Source organism: Pteropus alecto, unplaced genomic scaffold, assembly GCF_000325575.1.
Source record: "Pteropus alecto unplaced genomic scaffold, ASM32557v1 scaffold113, whole genome shotgun sequence".
NCBI classification, from domain to species: domain Eukaryota; kingdom Metazoa; phylum Chordata; class Mammalia; order Chiroptera; family Pteropodidae; genus Pteropus; species Pteropus alecto.
The window spans coordinates 5,961,150-5,982,009 of record NW_006433949.1 but is presented as its reverse complement, the minus strand read 5'-3'; the positions used below and the strand labels follow the sequence as shown (position 1 = coordinate 5,982,009).

The window sequence follows — 20,860 nt, the reverse complement described above, 5'->3', positions numbered from 1 at the left end:
ATTCATAAGACCTTGCCCTGTCACTGAAAAGCTTCCAGATATAGCTATGTATATGTAACTATCTCAAAGAACAGCAACTAAGAGCATTTAATGAAATTCTAAACCTTAGAAAAGCTGTAGCTTATTTTGTTGTCAGTCAGCTGAAGCCTATTGGTCTTTAAAATTAACAAGGAGCAGGCACTTGAAAGAACTTCATAAACCATCAACCCAGTCCTATCTCCAAGGCAATGTAGTTTTCTCACATTTGTATCAAAAAACAAAAGTTAAAAGCTGCCACTTCCTGGCAGTAGATATGGATCTAATCAAATCAGAACCCCCAATATCCAGTTGCTTGTGGCCTTAAGTCAGCTCCAGGGTCTGTTGCTGGAGACTGTTTGGAAGTAAGGTTAATGGAACAAGATTTATACAGCTTTGGAAGCCAAATTCCTGTTGGGCTTCAAATAGAAATATAGCCAGGTCATTAAAGAGGGAAGGGAGACAGTAAAAAGATTAATTATGGGAACATTTTCAGTCCACTTATATAAATACAAAAATCACCCCAAATGCAGTACATCCTTCTTTCCTGCAGAAAGAAAAACTTCTCTCATTCTGCCACAATAAACAGTAAAACATTTTTGCCTTTTTGCCCCGAAACTTTCCACATCCTAATGTAGCTTAACTTCACTGAGAGTCCTAAAACCCCAAGTTCTGATAAAGAAAAATAATCTTCCAAAGATGTTACAGACCTAACACTGCTTTTAAGATGGAGTCATTACCTATCATTTCAAATCCATTTTCCCCTTCTATGTAGCAATAGCCTGGCTGCTCAGAAATCCTAATTGTAGCTGACACACCTAAGACCTAAAACAAAAAGGCTTACCTCATGTGAACACTGAGCATAAGGTAACTTAAAAGCCAGGACCATCCTTGGAACTTCAAGTCCAAGAAGGGTTTGGGTTGTTTCGGCCTCTAGAGTATTTCCTTTTTACCTTCAAGAGCCAAGTCTGCCATATTTGCTTTTCTTAAAAGACAAGTCTTCCTAAAATTTGTACCAGGAAACCTTTAATGAAGGTTGCTTATCCAGCCTTAATTGGGTCTCTTAATGAAAGCCTCAATTCACATTTAATTGGGTTTCTGACCACAGCCAGTTGAAGCCCAGCACAGCAGGCTTAGACATTTAAATTCCTGCAGACTTTGTTAAAAATCACTTGTAAGGCTGCTGCTCAAAACCTCTCATTTTCCCTTTTAAAATCACCTGTAATCTTTAAGGTTATCTTTTTGGAGCTCAGCAGGGAAAGGGGATAGCCCAGAGCTCAAATTTCTCATTAGCCAACTTTGTTATTAGCTAATTTCCATTTTACAGCTACAGAACGCTTATGTGAAGTTCTACCACACATTGACCACCACCTAAGGCCTAAGGCCCAGAACATTCTATAGCAACATCTAACAAAATGAGCACTTAAGGATAGTATTTATCAGATTAGGAATCAGATTTAATACAAGTTTCTCTGACATGCACTTCTGAGTATTATTCTACCATGCACAACAGCTGCCAACAGGTGAGAATTAAAGACTCCAAAGTACTGAATAGGCTCGGCTACCACATCCCACAGAAACTTACTTCAAGGACTCTCCCCCACTAATCTAGTATGGGACCTATAGGCCATCTTCACCCAGAGTATTTAAACAAATTGTAACTAACACACACTTCTCCAACAGATTTATTATTATTATTATTATTATTTTGGAAAGGAATGGATTTTCAGGAGAGAAAACATGGGGCAGAGAGGTATGGAATAGAAAATAAATACAAATGTAAGCTGTTTTGCTAATTGTTTTATAACCACAACAAATGAGTACAGAGAATGCCCTGTACAAAACACAAAGGTTCAAGATCAAGGTGTTCCTTTAGGCAAGGCTGAAGATTTCAGTCTCTGGTATTTGGAATTTAGGCTGCAGTCCTTGTTTTTGGATGGATCACTGGGTGTGTAGCACAGTCCATGCTTTTAACCAGATTTGAACAGAAGAATGGCCACTTGGCCCAGGTAGAAGTAGATGAAGTGTTTGGTTTCATGTGTCACGTAACTACCGAAGTTCCTCCCCACGATGCAGTGCCAGGTGGGGTTGTACTTCTTGTCAAACTCCTGGAGGGCAGGGAGGGGAGGAAAAAACACCAGAATTTTAGTGCAAAACCAGAGTTTACCTCCTGGGTAAGCAGAGCCTGTAGGGGCAGAAAGAAAGAACGTTAGCATCTGCAAATTCTTAGAATGCAAGAATGTTTCCCAGCTCCAAGTCGCCTACATAGTGCATTAATGCAAACATACTTGCAGTCTGAGCTAAGCTGAGAATGGGGGCTGGGAGGTAAAAGGCAGAAAGGGCAGCCTCAAAGACAGGGTGCTTTGTTATCGTGGTATTCCATGGTAACTCTATCTTCATAACTCCTGTAATATTCTTATTCATTGATAGCAGGTGACTTCAACAGTTCTAGTTTATCATGTTCTCATGTGTAAACACAAGAAACTCAACTATCTCCCTACTGTATGTCATGCACCCCAAAATCCAAGAAAATGATAAATACCCCATTGGAACTCATTCCTTAACTGCACTCTGGTATCACTGATAACGAGACTTCAAAAAAGACAGTTTCCATTGGTATCTAAATCACTGGGGATCAAAATTTAAATTTGAGGGGACAAGACACTTTACACTCCACTGCTCCTTTAAAAAGAATGCTGGAAGCAAAACCTGACAACCACCTGGTCATATTTTCCCCTTAATTTCAGTTTCAATAGTCCCCCTTTCCACATCTATGCTAATGCTAATCCAGCACCCAGTCCACGAGGATAGTAAATTGCAGGAACAATTTTCCCCTATTCTCCCCACCCCAAAAGGCTCTGGGGACCAGAATGGGCCTGTTAATTTCACTAGGTGACTATAGGGAGGGGCCAAATCTAATTCTTTTCTATAAAATTCTTACAAGTCTGTGGAGAGATACACAAAATTTGGCTACTTTCATATGGTATGCAACGTGAACATCTTTTAGATCTATTACAGGAACAACATTATTACAAACCAGACGAACGCACTGATGCGTTCGTCAAAAAAGGTGTTTATTTTTGTTCCTTCTGAAATCTTTCATCTCATTCTCCACTGGAACCCTCCCACGGCTTAGGCTGCCAGCTTTCTTCCCTTCCAGAAAACAGAGCTGGAGAAGTTGGCAGTTCTGCCAGCTCTCTTCGGATTGTCATTTACTAAGCCCCCACCCCAAGCCTCAACAACCACCACCACCCACTTTCTCTCAAGTGCCGACTAAACTCCCCACTGGAAGGCTGGCAAGATCCCCCTCCGGCCGGGCTGGAAACACCCACGCAGCTCCCCCCTTCGGAACACCCAGATGGATCCTAAGCGCAGGAATCATGCAGAAGGGGAAACTGCTGCTCCCTGATCCTAGAAACCGTTGCTAGGTGGCGCTTTCCCCCGCGGAGCTGGGTAATAAAAAAACTTGGGGCGCAGAGGTTCTGGTCTTCCCAAGAGGAGCACAGAATTCACTTGCGTTCTTTCTGGAAACCTCTACACCCGAGCTGCCCTGAGTGTCCCCAGGGTTCTCTGCCAGGCACTCTGGGAATGCATGATCCGAGAGAAGAAACTTAAGTCGTGACTCCCCGCAGCTGCGCGCAATCAGCCCGAGCCCCATCCTCACCTTCTTAATATGAGCCGCAATGTCCTTCTCTATATTGTATTTCTCCAACGCCTGAGTGGCACACTCCACCGAGTCCTGTTGCATCTCCTCCGACATATCGGCATTTTTGATCACCGCCTTTCGGTCGCACATGGTTATCTAGGGGGAGAAGCCCGGGCAAGGGATGAGGAGTTGGTGTGTGGGCTGCGCCTGAGAAGCACCAGCTCCCCTGGCCCACTCTGCCCGCCCCATGCCATCCCAGGATGACGCCCCCCCACCCCCCACTTCTTCCCAGGTAGCGCGGGCTGCGCAAACCGAACGGCGGGAGAAGTCCCGCGGAGAACGAAACCAGTTAGCGAAGCCCCCTCTGTGCCCCCGAGTCTCTCACAGTGGAGCAGGGGCTGGCCGACTGCAACGGTCTCCTGGGGGAGGGGCTGGCAAGGCTCAGACCCAGCGAGAGATGCCGTCGCTACCTAAGCCGTGGCGCATCTAAGGAGCCCCACACCAGCCGCCGCCGCCTAGTGCCTACGCTCCGCCCTGCTCCCGCCGGCCCCGCCCCCCACAGAACATCTCTATTGGTTTGACGCAGCCACCAGGACTCTCCCATTGGTCAATGGGCTCAATGGTTCCCTCAGGATCTTTCTCCTGCATTTTGTTGCAGACCACAATGCACCGCTCGTGGCGTCGGTTGCCCCGGCAATGGGCCGCACGCGGTGAGGCCCACACACCGCGAAGGTGGAGCTGGGGCGCGGTTGTGAGAACCACCCAGCGGCTAGAGGGATGCGAGGGGACCTTCTACCCAAGCCGAGGGAAGTGATTCCAAATTTACGGAGGTTGTCCCAAGGTTTGTTCTCGTATAAGGATAGTCCGATCCATCCCAGGTAGAAGGATTTACGGATGCTGACTGAGGTGGCCAATCCCTTCACTGGAAGGTTCTCTCTGAAGCAGGGCCGATTTCCTAGGCAAATAACCAGTGCAGTCGCAGAAGAGGAACCCCAAGGCTTGGTTTAATGCTCTACTGTATCATTCTCGAAATTCTTTTTTTTTTTTTAACAAGGGACCCCACATTTTCATTCTGCATTGGGCCCAAAAAATTACGTAGTCAGTCCTTCTTTGAAATATTGGGGAGTGGTTCCTCAGTACTAGGAGAGGGTTTCCTTATGAATTAAAGGGTTATCCCCAAGAGCAGGATCTCCCTGCTGGGCAATGCAGACCTCCTTTAAGGGGGTGGGGGGCCCTCTAAATGAATTTGAAATTGCCGATTGGTGTGTGTGTCCAGGGTGGGGCTTCTTGCTCCGATGAGGCAGCTTTTTTCGGTGTGGGAGTTTCTTGGTTGGGGATTTATCTCTACCGCGGAGCTGCCCTAAAGAATAGAAAGGCATCCCTCAGAAGTATTTCCTCTGGCTTAGGGAAGCTAACCACTAAGTGGTTAAAAAAAGCAAGGTCTTGGGGGTTTAGAGCAGAGTCAGTTCTGGATTTAAATCCCAGCATTGTTATTTACTAGCTGTTTGAACCTCAGTTTTTGATCTTTAAAGGAGTGTAAGTATAAAAGGAAAACACTTTATAGAGGCATGTTGAGAGTATTAAATGAACTAATGTGTTTGAAGTTCTCAGCACAACATGTGGGACATAGTAAGTGCTTAAAGAATCTTATCAACTATTAGTTTACAGAACTGTCCCCAAAAGTCACAGCAAGGTTTAGAACCACCCCTTAAATGCCTGTAATGTGCTTTTGAACTTCCATTAACAAATTATCAGGGTAATCATGTAACCAGAAGCCTTCTGTTTACGTTTCTGCATTTTTCTTCTTGACCACCTACTCTTATTAACCCAGAGCCCCTTACAATTTAATCAGACAGGGGCACACAACTCCGAAGAGAGGGAAGTGAGTATAATGAGAACCTAAGGTACAACATATACACATCTGTTAAATTAAGAGGCTTTTCTCAATTCCAGGTTTCCAATGCTGAGATTATAGATTTGAGGAGTTAAAATAGTTTTCTATATGCTGTCACTTCTGAGGAAGAAGTTGGGTTGGCAACAGAAGTGAAGCTGGGTTAATGCTTCCACCTGGCTTGGACAAAGCTAGGTTAGTGCTTTTACCTGACTTGGGCGAGGCTAGATTAGTGTTTCTACCTGTCTTGGGTGTATGATTTAGAGCTGTGGGATCTACTGATGATGCCAGAACCTGAATCACTCTTGGGGACCTTTACTTTTCATACACATGTATATTTATTTATCCTTCTGATCTATGGCTTAGCCAGCTTCTCACTGTTTGAACAGAAGTTGCTGAAAGTAGTTAAGGTGGATAAGTTAATAATAGCAGCTGTTTACTGAGTGGTTGCCTACCACCAAGTGCTATGCATCCACTGTTATTCCTCACAACAGCTGTGCCTGGGACCCCTTTCTTCCTGTCTTCCTCTTGACAAAGCTGTCTGCTCATTTAGATTTCAGCTCAAATGCCACCTTCCCTGAACTCCCATTTATTTCTATTTGCCTTCTACCACCACCCTTCAGTTACTCCCTACAACGACACTTTCAGTTTTTCTATTGTACTTGCCTCATTTATTCCTTCAAAGGAATTAGCTCATGTATTTATTTGCTTGGTTACTGTCTGTCCCTTGGTTACTATCTGTCTTGTTCACTGCTGAATCTTCAGCATCTAATTTAGCATCTGCCACATAGTATGCATTGAATTAAAAATACCAGGTCTCCTCGAATCACTATTTATACACCTGAAATTAATATATTATGTCAACTATACTTTAGTAAAATAAATAATTTTTTAAATAGTTAAGGTTTTTTAAAAATAAGTTATTTGCATAGAAAAAAATACCAGGTATTATATGCCTATTTTACATATTAGGAAATTGACTTTCACCAGGTCACACTGTTAATGAGTAAGTTCCAGGATGACCCTAATATCCATTCTCCTAACTTCAGTACAGTATGCTTTAATACGCTTAGTTAAGTAGACACTGCCTTTTTCTTGTTTATAACTTTGAAGAAAAGGAATTTGAAATGGGATGATGTTAAGGTGTTGTGACTGAAATTGGAATTTGTTTCGCCTATACGTTTTTCTCCATTTGTAGCACCTGCCTTCCCTAGCATTGCCTGTGTTCGAATTGCTCATCTAAACCAGTTCTTGACCCTACATATTTTCTTTAAATGTGAAAGAAGAGCACTATCAGAAACTCACACCTTTCTGGCCTATGTTTAACCCCCAAGACCCCTACAGTATTGTTTCTAGTAATCAAAAACCTTTCTGCCTTTTTCATTCCTTTATGACATTTCAATAGAACCATTTCTCGTATCCTATCCATCTCACAGTAAGGCAGGCAATAAATATCTCCTAATTATCAGAGAAATGTACTGCATTTGGATGCTTGAAATATGTACCTAGAATCAGTTCCAGTCCATCTTCAAGGAGCTTCTAGTCAACAGTAACCTAATCCTTCTACCATCATAGGGGTTTGAAAGGACTTTAGAAATACAGGGGCCCAGCAGGTAACATTAATGAGTGAGACGAGGTAGGCAGCGATAAGGACTGGTGGGGACTGTGGCAAACAGAAAAGCCCATTTAAAGGTGCCAGGCAGATGTTGTTACTTGAAAATGCTGACCTAGTGTTGCTAAATCTTCTGATTTTCAAGAGCGATCAGAAATCTAGATTATTTTTATGAGAAATATCACTTTTAAACATGTACTAATTCATTTTTTAAAACACAGTACAGTCCAGATATGGTCTTTGGGCCTCCAGTTTGCAACCTCTTATCCAGTCAAATACCTTCTTTGTGTAACCAAAAGACAGGCTCATAGGTGTAGTATAATAAAATATATTTGGCCTTTGTCCAGGGTTCCTAGCACAGAGCTCTTAAAACCCTTGGAATTTCCTGAGTGATCAGAGTATCTATTTTATTTTTCATAATAAACCCCTAACAACTACACCTGAATTTATGCTAATGAGATGACTCTGTGGAGAGAGGGATAGATAGCTTCAGATAGCTAGATAGATGGTCACTAGAGGGTTGAAATTTTCAGCCACCTACCCTAGCCCATGTCCCCTTCTCCCACAGTCCCCATCTACTGACCTCCTGGGAGGGAAGAGGGTCTGGAGAGACAGTTCAATCACCAGTGGCCATACCTACATAATGAAATCTCCATAAAAACTCCAAAGCTATGAGGTGCTGTGAGGGTGGTACACCCGGAGAAGCCATTGGAAACTCTGTGCCACCCACAGCCCAAATATCTTGCCTTATGCATCTTTTCCATTTGGCTGTTCCTGAGTTGTATCCTTTATAATAAATCTGTAATGTTAAGTATAGAACTTTCCTGAGTTCTGTGAGTCGTTAGAGAGAATTAGCAAATCTGAGGAAGTAGTCATGAGAATCTCCATATTTGTAGTCAGCTGGGAGAAGTGAGGGTAGCGGGGAACTACGTTTACAGCTGGCATCTGAAGTGAGGACAGTCTTGTGGGGCTGGTCCCTAAGCCTGTGGGGTCTGCGCTAACTCTGGGAGTTAGTGGCAGATCTGAATTGTTGGACACCCAGTTGATGTTTGAGATTTGAAGAATTGGTGTGGAAAATAAGTATTTGGTGTTAGGAAGAAAAAAATACATAGTATCAGAAGTGGTGTCAGAAAAAAGACAACACAGAGGGAAGAGACCTGCCTATGATTACACAGTGAGTTACTTATGGGGCCAGATTTCTAAGATCCTGGTCTGACTCCAAATCTAGCGCTCTTTTCATCACATCCGACAGGTTGGCTTATTCTTGGGTGCTGGGGATTCCATACTTTCTGGGAGTGAATGGAGTATGGCCTATGTTTGTTACTTGGCACGTGATGTTTGCTGAATGAATGCTGAATAAATGAATGGGTACAGAACCAAAATGCCTGCACTTAGAGCTGCACAAAGACTATATCTGGTGTAGCTCTGATTGGCAGTAGGGAGGGTTCAGCTCATCAGAGGCACTATAGAGATTCCATGGGAAGGCGAGAAAGTGGAGACTCAACAGCATTCTTGGTCGATCAGAACCATCATAGATTTTAGAGAGTCCAGAAACAGGTCATTGCCAGAATCCTCTGGAAGTTCAGAAGATGCTAAAGTAAACCCACTATGACTTCACCAAGTAGAAACCCCAAGAATTTCCTAAATCATCCTTGTTATTTTTGCTATACTTACACCCTACATCTACTATTGTGTATTCAATATTTTTCTTTAAATTCCTTTTACTTTTTAAAATAAGTATATTTTTTTTAAAGGCAAATTTATTATCATTACCATAGATGGAAAACCAATCTCATTTGTCATAAATAGAAGGTATCTATAAATATTAGAATATAAAGTGTGTTGTCCTCACGCTGCTAAACTCATTTTGAACACTAGTAGTGATATGTGTCCCACACTTGGGAAATGCTGCCCTAGAGGAGGGCTCTTAAAGAGGGTCCACAGATAGATTTCACAGGTTTCACGATCCTCTGGAATTACATACAAAATGTGTGTTGCACTCACAGGCATTTTTCCAGGGAGAGGGTCTGTAGCTTCCACCAGATGCACTAAAGGCTTCAGAACCCAAGGAGGATAAAGAATAATTGCTCTAGAATAACCCAAAATGCTGGACTAAATGTAAGATTTCCTCATCAGGTCCCCCTAAATTGGCCCATCCAGGGTTCTGTAGCATCAGAAATCTGGGCAACTCACTCTATTCCACTCCTAGCTGCTGAATTTGTTAGAAAAATCCTTCTGAGCCTGAAAATATGCATTTTCTATTCTTATCACAGGAAATCATAATTAGGGGTAGGCAAAATTTCTGAAAGCATAGGCTTTAGAATCAGACAGACCTGGGAAAAGCCTAAGTTGTGTGACCTCCTACAGATTACTTAACCTCTCAAATGGGCGGGTTCCTGATTTTTAAATGGAGATAATACCTTCATTACAGGGTGGTGGCTAGGATTATATTAAATAATGCATCTAAAGACCTAGCCAAGGTCCAAAAAATGGTAGCTCTTGCTGTTATGTATTGAGATCTTACTATGTGCCAGGCATTTGGGACACATTATCTCACTGACTTCTCACAACTCTGTGAGGTGTATTTCAAGAACTGCTGGTCTCTTCACTACACATGAGGAAAATGATGGTTCAGAGAAGTGAAGTCCCTTGTCTAAAGTGACACTGCTAGGAAATGATAGAGCTGAGATTTGAACTCTGGTCTGACTCCACAGTCCCACATGGTAGATGGAACATCTGACCTGCCCTACTTCCCAAGACAAAGGGAGCTGATGTGTGTCCCTGGAGAGACTAAATGCCTTGGCCCCTGGCGGGAACTTCCTAAATATATGTCAGGTGGGTGGATGGATGGATAGATGGATAGATGGAAAGAAGAAAGGATGGATATTTCAAACTAATTCAGCATTGCTTCCTTTCAGCATTTCAAACTTAACCCTAGGTTGGTCCATTACTGTCTTCATCTTCCATGGACAAATTACCTTTGTACCTTAGCCATTAGACTTTCTCAGAGCTTTCAGAAAGCCTTTTGGAATTGTTCATGAGAAGATTGAGGGATTCCTTGAAGGGCTTGAAGCTATACCCTCCTGCAAACAGACTAGAAAGGACCACAGCCTGCTCTACATCTACCCCACCACTGGCCCAGGATTGCGCTGTTCCTAGCCCTGTCCATCAATCATTTTCAAGATTTTCTGGAACTTCAAGCCCTGTTTTGGACTATGAGTTCTGTTACCAACGTAGCAGCTCCAGCCTGCTCTGTTGAGGAGATGTGACCTTGCAGCCCCTAGAGTTGACTCAAAGACCGCTGCCCAGAAAGGAGTGGCCTCATGGGATAGTATGCCTAGGACTGAATTCAGAAGCTTCCTCCCCATGGAGAAGGGCTGGCACTAGCGTGGGGCTGGCAGGAGAACTGAACTGTGGAGCCAAGTACTATGCTGCAGTGCAGGGACAGTGAGGTCATACAGGCTGGGACAACTGAGAGAAGAAAAATCTCCCTTCTGGCCAATAGCCAAGCCTCACCTGAGTGGATAGACACCTTGAAGGCTCAGTGCTCAGTCTCCTGCCAATGGGGGTAGTAGGTAAATTCAGGCATATCCAGAGAGGCCTAGTAGGTCCTCCTCAACTCTCAATCAGTGGGCAAACCAACCCAAAGCAGAGACTAAATGTACAGACTTAGGGGCCAGGTAGACCTGAATGTACATCTTGACTCTACCCCTACTAAAGTATGTGACCACAGGTAAGTGAGTCTACTTCTCTGAGCCTCAGTTTCTTCATTCGTACAATGGGTATTACAACAGTCTTTGTTTCTCAGAGACAATTTTGAGATTGAGGTGGTGCACGTAAAGTATGTAATTGCATGTAAATTCACGATTGTTGAGATTTTTGAGAGAGAACTAGGTATCCATCATTGTTCTGGGTGCTGGGGATTGTGATATTGTGATTCATAATAACATATATATGTATATATATACACACACACATATATACATATATATATATTTGGTCTTTGCCCCAGTTCCTGGCTCACAGCTCCCCAAAATCTTGGAATTTCCTGAGCAAGAGCAATGGAAGCATCTTTTGTCATATATTTGGTCTCTTATCCTCAGTTCTTGAAATCCCTTCAAAGTCATAAGGTGAAATGGATGTTTTGTTATTCATAACAAGCCCTTTTCCACTACAACTGGGTTTGCGTTTGTGTTAATAAGGTGACTTTTGGAAAGCACCTAAGGATGGGAGCTAGTTGCCAGTGGAGCCAACCATTTGATTGGAGGGTTGGAACCCCCCAACCTTCGGGAAGGAGATTGGCGATTTAATAACCAATGGCCAATAATTTATTCAATTGTGCATATGTAATGGGGCCCCTATAAAACCCCAAAAGGACAGGTTTCGGACAGCTTCCAGGGTGGTGAGCTTGTGGAGGTGCTGGGAGAGTGGCACCCCTGAAGAAGGCATGGAAGCTCAGCGCTGTCTTCATGCCTTGCCCTGTGCACCTCTTCCATCTAGCAGTTCCTGAGTTACATCCTTTTATAATAAACCATTAATCTAGTAAGTAAAATGTTTCTCCAAGTTCTGTGAGCTGCTCCAGGAAATTAATCAAACCTGAGGAAGAGGTGGTGGAACCCTCTGATTTATAGCCAGTCAGTCAGAAGTACAAGTGACAAACTGAGCTTACAACTGGTGTCTGAAGGGGGGTGAGTGGGGTAGTCTTACAGGACTGAACCCTTAACCTGCGGAATCTGATGCTATCGCTGGGTGTCCGAATTGAGTTGAAAGTGTAGGACACCCAGCTAGTGTATGGAGAATTGGTTATTGGTGTGAAGGAAACTGGGTCCCTCCCCACACATAGTAATTGGAGACCAGAACCCTATTAAGGATGCACAAGACAACAAAACAGGCAAAGTCCCTTCTTCATGGAACTTATACTCTATCAAGAGAATAAAGATAATAAACAAGCAAAAATGTCAGACCCTGATAAGTACAATGGATAAAAATAAAGTAGAATGAGAGACCAAAGGTGGCAAGTCAAGAGGTCTTGTTTTAAATAGAAGTTTCTGGGCAGGCCTCTCTGAGAAGATGCCATCTGAGCCAAGACTTGATGACTTGGCCACTAGGTAAAGTATAGAGTGTGGAGAAGCCAGTGGGAGCAGAAAGAGGCCATGTAGAGGCTATTGCAACAGCCTAAGTGAAAGGTGATAGTGGCTTGGACCAGGCAGATGAGAAGTGGTTGGATTATGGGCATATTCTGAAGGTGGTGCTGACAGATTTGTTGATTAGTTTAATACAAGGTGTGAGGGAAAGAAAAGAGTCAAGCATGACTCCAAGACTTGCAGCCTGAAGAATGAGAAGAATAGATTTGGTTGGAGAAGGCTGGATGAACAGAAACTGAAAGTTGTTTTGGCCATGTTAAGTTTGAGATGCCTATCGGACAGTCCAAGTGGAGGTGTCAAATATTCAGTTGGATAATGAGTTCTGGGAAGAGATCCAGGTTACAGCTATAATTTGGGGAGTCATCAGCATATAGATGACATTTAAAGCCATAGGACTGGATGAGATCACCATCAAGGGAGGAGTACATACAGATGTTGGAGGTAATGCTTATTCAGCTGGCAACACTCTGTGCTTTTACTGTGGGCCAGGACCTGAGCTAGGTGCCAGGTACAGAGTTGTATACCCCTTGGCGCCTGATGCTCTATTACATATTTAATTTTTCCTGCCTAAGTGCTTTGGCCACTTAGAGGATAAACATTAAGAGTTCCTGCCCTGCCTCTTACTCACTTATTCATTTTTTCAACATATTTATTGAGCACCTACTTGTTACAAGGCCCCTATTTAGGCACTAGGAACATGAAAGGGAGTAAATCAGATGTGGCTCCTGTCCTAATGGAGTTTACATTTTGCATGTGGAGGTGTACATTGAACAAGATGTACCCAATGATGTGATACAATGACAATGTGATACAGATACAATGACAGAGAAGGTAGGCTGTTAGGAGTGCTGTTGATGGGGGCTCTGCCCTAGCCTGGGAGGCAGGGAAGTCTTTCCTGGAAAGTTACATTTGAGCAGCAATCTAAAGGAGCAGAAACCTTGGCTAAGGGGAAGTTCAGGGAGCTTCTCAGGTAGAAGGAACACCAAGCTCAAAGGCCTGAAGACTAGAAGGAGGTTGACAGTTGAAGGAAGGCCAACTTGGCTACAGAGAAGTGATCTGGGGAAATGGGAGAGATGAGACTGGAGGGGTGGGCAGCAGCCAAACCTTTGGGGCCTTGGGGGCCTGGTTAAGACCGTGGACTCTGTGCTGAGGCTACCACTGGTCCTGAAGGTTATAAGTAGGGGCTCACATGATCAAAAGGTCACTGAGGAGAGTAGGCCAGGGGGGCCCAGTATGGCAATTGAATTTTGGGAACTCCATAAACATTCAGTCTATAGGAACCCCCAAATCTGTAGTCAGCCAGGAAGAGGTCTGGGTAGACTAAGAACCCCATTTGTGACCAGTGTCTGAAGTGACGGCAAGTCTTAAGGGACTAAGCCCTTAAACCCTGGGGGTCTGCACTAACTCTGGGTAGTGTCAGAATTGAATTGTCAGACACTGAGTTAGTTTTGGAAAATTGGTGTGGAAAAACCATTTAGAGTCAGAAGTGATGTCAGAAAAGACATCACAGGAAGTCACTGGGTATTAGCATAGTGCTAGATATACAGATGTCAATAAATATAAAAATTATAAGCCACAAATAGGAGGAAAAAAAAATATATGAATGAATGGAAAGCTTCTGGACACGAAGGCCAAATCGAGCAAGAATGAAAAACATTTTCCCCATGTAGATTTCTAGATTTAACACCATTCCAATTAAAATACCAACAAGATGGCATATAGAACTTGATAAAAAGATTCTAGAATGTGTGTAGACAAATCAACTGGCAAAAATACTGAGGGAATGAAAAAAAGGAGCAATAGGGGACAACTAGGCCTTACAGAGGTACAAACTGAAAGTTCTAGGCTTGGGCCACACAGGCCTTGGCACCACTGAACACCAACTCACTAAATCAGGAACCAAAAGGCCAAGGAAGTTTTGGCTAGGCAAAAGATTGGCGAGACAGAGGCGGAGAAATCAATGTTCCAACAGAAGAAGCGGCCCCTGCAAAGACAGCAGATCCTGGAGAAGCTGGCAGAGGAGTAGCAGAAGATGAGGGGAGGCTGGTGGAGGTAAATCATGAAGGGACAAGATGGGGGGGAGAGACGGGGTTCTCTCCAGGGGGCGGCAGATACTTTGTCTCTTCCACCTCTGTGTCCCTAGGATCTAGCACTATATTCCAGGGGTCCCCAACCCCAGGGCCAAAGACTGGTCTGTGCCCTGTTAAGAACGCACAGCAAGAGGTGAGCAAGCGAAGCTTCATCTGTATTTGCACCCGCTCCCCAGTGCTAGCATCACTGCCTCAGCTCCACCTCAGATCATCAGACATTAGATTCTCATAGGGGCACCGGTCCCTGGTGCCAAAAAGGTTGAGGACCACTGCTGTACACAGTAGGTGTTCTAGAAATCTTGGAGATCTTTTCATACCTACATATATGGACTTGCTCTTTTGAACACTTGCATAGTATTCATCTGTACATTTCCCATGTAACAAGTTCCCTCTGTATGAACCGTGAGATCACTTCCAGTCTTTTTTTTAGGGTGAATCATAGTTATATTAATAAACATCCTAGAATTTTGAGTACAGCGCCCCTTGTGGCCCTTCTTTCTCAGGCCTGCAAGGGATCATTGGATTTTTGCTTAGTCTTGTTCTGCTTTCTTTCTGGCTTCCAAACAAGCACCCTTTTGCTATTCACAGCTCCCCTAGGAGACTGTGAAACTGTATTCCCCTCAGGCCCTCGCTTTCCCCCAGCCTGAGCATCTCATCTCCTTTTTCAATCATCCTATTGAAGGATATACAATAAACATTTGTATGGTAAAGGCAACTTACAGTGATTTCCATTGAGCAATTGAAATATTTAGGATTTACGTGTATGAGCTAACCCAGCCAGGCTCTGATTTTGAGGTCATCTCACCCTAAGTCATTTGTGGCTCTAGAGTGAGAAAGAATACCTCTCACTCCCACCCCATGTACTAACTGTGCTGAGCTATTTACTCTCCCCCCACCCCCAAGCATCAAGCTGTTTTCCATCCTCCCAGCATTCTTTGCACATGTGTTTCCTTCTGCCCAGAATGCTTTGCTTTTCCCATTTACCTAGCTAACACCAACTGGTTTTTCAGGTCTCAGCTTGGAAGCCACTCCCTCTGAAAAGTCTTCCCTGAACACCCAACTCCAGTCTGGGTTAAGAGCTGCAGGAGCACTCTGTATTTCTCATAGCACATATTTCACATTGTTATAATTGCCTTTTGAATTGTCTGTGAATGGTGTGAGGGCAGAGTTTGGGTCTTGTTCACGGTTGTATCTCTGGCACCCAGCACAGAGCCCGGCGATTGTGTGGCTCAGTAAATGTCAGTTGAATGAATGAACAAATGTTAAGTGGACAAGGAGGGGGAAAGCCTCCAAAGTTCGAGAGGCCAGGTATACAACCCTGGGCCTTTACAGCTGAGGTACAAACATTTCTTGAAGGAAAAACCTGGTCTCCTGCAGGCACTGTCAAGGATTGTGCCATGACAAGACAAACTGGCAGCCCATGAGAAGGGTGGAATAACAAAAGAAACTGGTCCCCAGCTGCCTAGCTTCAGGGAATATTTGTCAATGTGACATTCACAGAAGCCCTGCACATGTGCTGGTTGAGGGGGAGAGCCAGCCTCAGTCAGGCAGAAGGAAGTTCAGTTACTGTACATGTGTTAACACTGAGGGATGTGTGGCTTAGAAGCTTCTTAACTCTATTCTTTTTTTTTCTTTTTAAAAATCTCCAGATAGTTCCCATATTTGTTTTTTACCTTTAAGGAATGTGTTTATTTTTGAGATGTCATTGCCAAATTATATTAACACAGTTCATGAAAAATCTGCTTAGTAGAAAATTGGTTTGAGTCCAAAAATGTTAGGATTCTATTAAATTAAGGCATCCTCTTTCAAAAAACATTGTTAGCACTGTCATTAATCTTTTTACACCTCTCAACCCTTTGCTTGTGTTTCTGGTTTTACTTTGCCATAAAGTAAGTTTCTAAGGTATGTGACAGTGGAAAATGTTTAGGGAAAAGTTTTGAGTTGAGGGTAAGGAATTTGGGGCTTAGAAAATAAAACTTGGTGAACTTGAGGAGGCCATTTGTCATTTTCTACCTCAGTTCCCTTTTTCCGGAGCTAGAGTAACTCTTCTTTAAGTATTAGTTAATAAAAGCAACAGGAATTTATTAAGCACCTACTACTATATGCCAACAGAACAGGGCCATCATGGGAAGCAATCGGTTCCAGTTGTTCTTAATATTTTTTGGAGGATAGATGGGATATAGTTTACACACCTTTGAGAATGATGAACTGCAGTATTTGGTAGCCTCTAGCCACATTTGGCTATTTAAATTAAAATAAATGAATTGCAATTAAATATAACTAAAACTTCAGTTTCTCAGTTGTAGCCACATATCAAGTACTTAATAGCCACATGTAGCTAATGGCTACCATAAAGAACTCAGATATGCAATGTTTCCATTATCATACAAAGTTCTATTGGTAGCACTGAATGGATATTCTCCCAAAATGACTTTCCTGCTCATGTGCAATATTTTACACCCAATTTGATACTTTTACAACTTTGCAGGGTCAGGGTGGGGGGATGGGTGGGCAGGCAGTGGCTCACTGATCCTTGAAACCCATGAATCCAAGAAAAAGCCCTGATATGACAAGCTACATTCCATCTCAGAATATAGTAAGTTGGCAAAAACAGAGCAACAGAACAGCTACAAACTTAGTATGCTCACTGCTTTAAATGCACCTCATATAAAACCAGGCCTTTGAGTTACTTACTACCTGTCTGGCCATATTCAAAGAAACATCAGTTCAATATCCAAAAAAAGAAAAACAATGTTAAAGATTATCTGCAATCTCTTAAGAAAAGACCAAAGGAGAATAATGTTCACAACACACTGCAACTCTTCTTGAATTATCTTTCTCATCTTTCTCCTCTTCTCATCCTCCCACACATGACACTTGCTTCTTCTAAAGCTATCAGCACCCCCATTCCAAACTCTCTCAAAACCTCCTAGTTCTGTTGCTACTTCTCCCCTTCCTCCCCTGCACAGCGAGTTCTTTATTATGTAGCTCTTCAGATGATGTTATATTTTACCCCATCACACAAATATAGTGGCAAAGAATGACAATAGAGAATGCTTCCAGCGTGCTGTGCCCAGGAACACATTCCACAGTGACCCAGCCCAAAGCTCTCCCTGCCAGCCTGGACCAGTTTCTCTGAGATGCCTCATTTTCCCACTGATGGGTCCACTCCCCCATCACTTCCTCTTCCACCCACTGCTCCCAAGGGCCAGGGAGAAGCTCATGACTGAGGCTGACAGAGAAGAAATCATTCTGCTGGGATGCCAGAGAGAGAGGACGTCACAGGGAAAGGAAGAAAACCAGAGGGACCAGTTCATAGAATGTTTTATCTACACTGTTAATTATTTTATTATTTAATTAGGCACTGCCCAACTCCCTAGGTAGGGAGTAAGTGATTTGCTGTGAGAAATGCATTAACTCTTAATAGTCTGCCAAGGTCAAAAGCTTCTTTTCAATCTTAAGACAAGCCCATTTGTGCCATTCTTATCATATTAGGAATAATGAATTTTATTGAGCTCCCGTATATTTTAAATGAAAGCTTATCTTTGTAGGAAGGACAGTCCTATCCCATTTTTCTGACTCCGGTGACCATCCATTGTCATTACGATTTTAAATGAAAGCTTATCTTTGTAGGAAGGACAGACAGTCCTATCCCATTTATCTGACTCCGGTGACCATCCATTGTCATTACATCATGTATGTGGAATTCTGTTTTCAGTGGAGAGGGCACATAGAGCCTGGAGCCATCACACTTCTTATCCTTTTATGTTCTCCACACATACCTAAACTCATTATCATCCATCCCCTGTTGATCAGTTCTCCTTATGCTTTATTCTCCATCTCAGAATGCTACCACTGCCTAATCAAGTCCTCAAACTGGGTATACAAGTGTCGACCTGAACGCCTCCTCTTTCCTCAGTCCCCACAACCAATTTATGTCCAAGTCGTACGACTTCATCTCCTTGGGGTATCTTACCGCCTTAGTATCTCTATCACCTTACATCAGGCCACTGGCATCATCTACTTAGAAGATTGTAGTGGTCTCTAAACTGGTGTCTCCCTGCACCCACTCCCTTGTTACTTCTCCGTGTAACCTGCTAGTCAATGGGCTATCTGGGGTTACCCTGTTCTTACCTACATTCATCTTTAAGCTAATCTGAGCAAACTGTCATATCTTCCTAGAATAAGAATCCAACTCTAAAATCATTAATGGATAATGTAGTTTTTAATAGAATCTATGAAGCCACAGGAGTGGGCTTACACTACAATTAAACAGCAATACTTCCTACACTGACCCCTTAATTATCTCTTTTTCTCTCAGTTCCCCCAATTAGGCAGCTACTGCCACATCACTCCCTCACTTCTCTTCTTTACCTTACTACCCTGAAGCTACCTTCTAGTCAAATTAGCTCTCAGTCTCCCTATCTCCAATCCCCTCAGCTGCCACATCCAACTAAGGCCTCATCCCAACATAATTCCTTAAAACCCTTCAATAGCTATTCACTGCACTCAGTAGAACCTAAACTCCATAATATGGTCTTCAAGGACTTGAAGCTCCAGCCTCAGTTCCCTCTCCCTCCTTTTCCCCACTTGAACTTGCTCCAGCCATACTATAGGGTGGTGGGGACTGCCCCTGGTGTACCATGCTCTATTCTATCTGGACGATCACTGATGCTGTACTTTTTACCTGGAAAGCTCTCCTCTTCTTCCTGATGGTTAACTCCTAATGGTCTTTCAGGGCTCAACCTAAACACCTCCTCCGGGAAGCCTTCCTTATAATATCTAAGACTGTGTTAGGCGGTCTCAAGGCAGCTTACCCTTATTACAACTATGTCCTAAATGACTGAATAACAACTTGAATATATACCTTGAGGACAGTTGTATTACTGTATGCCATGGGCCTCACACAGGGCCTAAATTACAGCATGCACTTGATGATGCTGAGTAACTAGATGAGCAAAAGCTCAAAAGGGCATCCCTGCCTACGGTCTGTGGCCTTAGCAGAGAATGGAGCCCATGGGCCCCTTGAGCATGAAACCATAAATTTGGCTTTGTTTGTGTTCTGACCTACAAAGATTAGTACCTGGGCTCATAGGAACAAAATCCACCTTTGGGGTCCCATTGATAATCATAAATGCCTCAATACAATTTAGCTGTGTTCCTTCTAATCCAGGAAGGCCATACCTGCCATATTCCAACATCTGGACACAAAATCTTCTAAGCTAGATATGAACCCCTTTGGTGACTGCACACTGCAAGACTTTGCACAATACAAGTTGAATCATTACTATTCACCAGTAGTCTTCCTCCTAGAGCACTGTTAGGTCAATTAGCTGATTCTATTTCTCTCTTCCTCAGAGACTACACAACTGTCTCCAACAGCATTTTTTTTTTTTTTTTTTTTTTGGTCTTTCCAGGCAATAAATCACGTAGGAGTGGTAGGACTCATACACTGGTGTTAATACACCTAAGCACACCCCAAAAATGAGGAGGCATCTGGACTTTAGGATGCCTTTAGGATAAGTAAACTCCTATAAGGCTGTGTACTTAGACTCAAGATCACATTTGGCCAGGGCTCTTTCCTGCTTTCCTTCTGAAGGCCAATAAAGAATAACTAACTGTATAAAATCTAGAATACAACAGATAGTGCCGATTGTTTTATTTTAGAAATAATTTATTGTATTTTATTCCAATTGTAACAGTAGTACATGCTAATTACAATTTGATAAGTGTAGAAAAGCATAAAAAAATAAAAATGTAGAAATCATTTCAATCAAGAGATATCTCCACAAACATTTCGAAGGCTATTTTCATCTATGCTTTTTTGTTACAAGCAGACTACATATACGTGTATATATATATATTCTCTTGTATAGAAATGGGATGATATTGTATAAAATTTTATTTCCTTTTTTTGTTTTTTTAGAATATAAAAATGAAACATAGTTGTAGTAATGATCTTCGACTTTACAGAAATGTGTAACATCTAAAGTGAAAGTTCCCATAACTGCATTTTTTAGACTGATGTCAACCAGTTTAATAGATTCCTTCGGAATATATACTTATATATGTGTATGTATATATTAAACACCATTTTAAATTCATTTTAATTATAACTAAATTAGTATGACCTTAATGTCTTTCAAAACACTAATAATTGTGTAACAATCACTATCATTGTGTTGAACCACTTCCTTATTATCAGGAGTTTAATTTTTTTAATTTCACAGAATGCAACTATAGGGGCTCAGGGCAGGCTGTCCCCAAAATACCCTGCAATATTGATTACTTTGAATTAAAGTTACTTGACAAGCAGCCAGTGCAAGAAACGCATGTTGACTCTTGTTTTCTTGAATGCAGGAAATAAATCTCCTCTGTGAAAAGTGCTCTACATACTCCAGGGGGGCTAAGAGAAACACCATATTTCTAGAGTTAAGGAATCCAGGGCTGAAAGCTTACATA

General features: G+C 42.7%; 1 protein-coding gene across 1 annotated transcript; it reads right to left on the bottom strand.

Annotated features, from left to right (window-relative positions):
- Window positions 1–1,795: 1,795 nt before the first annotated feature.
- DYNLL1 (dynein light chain LC8-type 1) lies at window positions 1,796–4,206 on the bottom strand. The gene is made up of 3 exons (XM_006908614.2): window positions 4,047–4,206; window positions 3,680–3,817; window positions 1,796–2,123 (listed from the first exon to the last, which is right to left on the bottom strand). The coding sequence occupies exons 2-3, from the start codon at window positions 3,809–3,811 to the stop codon at window positions 1,986–1,988; spliced, it is 270 nt and encodes an 89-aa protein (XP_006908676.1). The 5' UTR covers window positions 3,812–3,817; window positions 4,047–4,206; the 3' UTR covers window positions 1,796–1,985.
- Between the last annotated feature and the right edge of the window lie 16,654 nt (window positions 4,207–20,860).

Excerpts from the sequence above, each read along its gene's own strand:
- DYNLL1 (XM_006908614.2), bottom strand. The coding sequence starts at position 3,811 with ATGTGCGACCGAAAGGCGGTGATCAAAAATGCCGATATGTCGGAGGAG. Across the intron at positions 2,124-3,679 it reads TTGCGGCTCATATTAAGAAG|GAGTTTGACAAGAAGTACAA; the intron begins GTGAGGATGGGG and ends CCTGCCCTCCAG.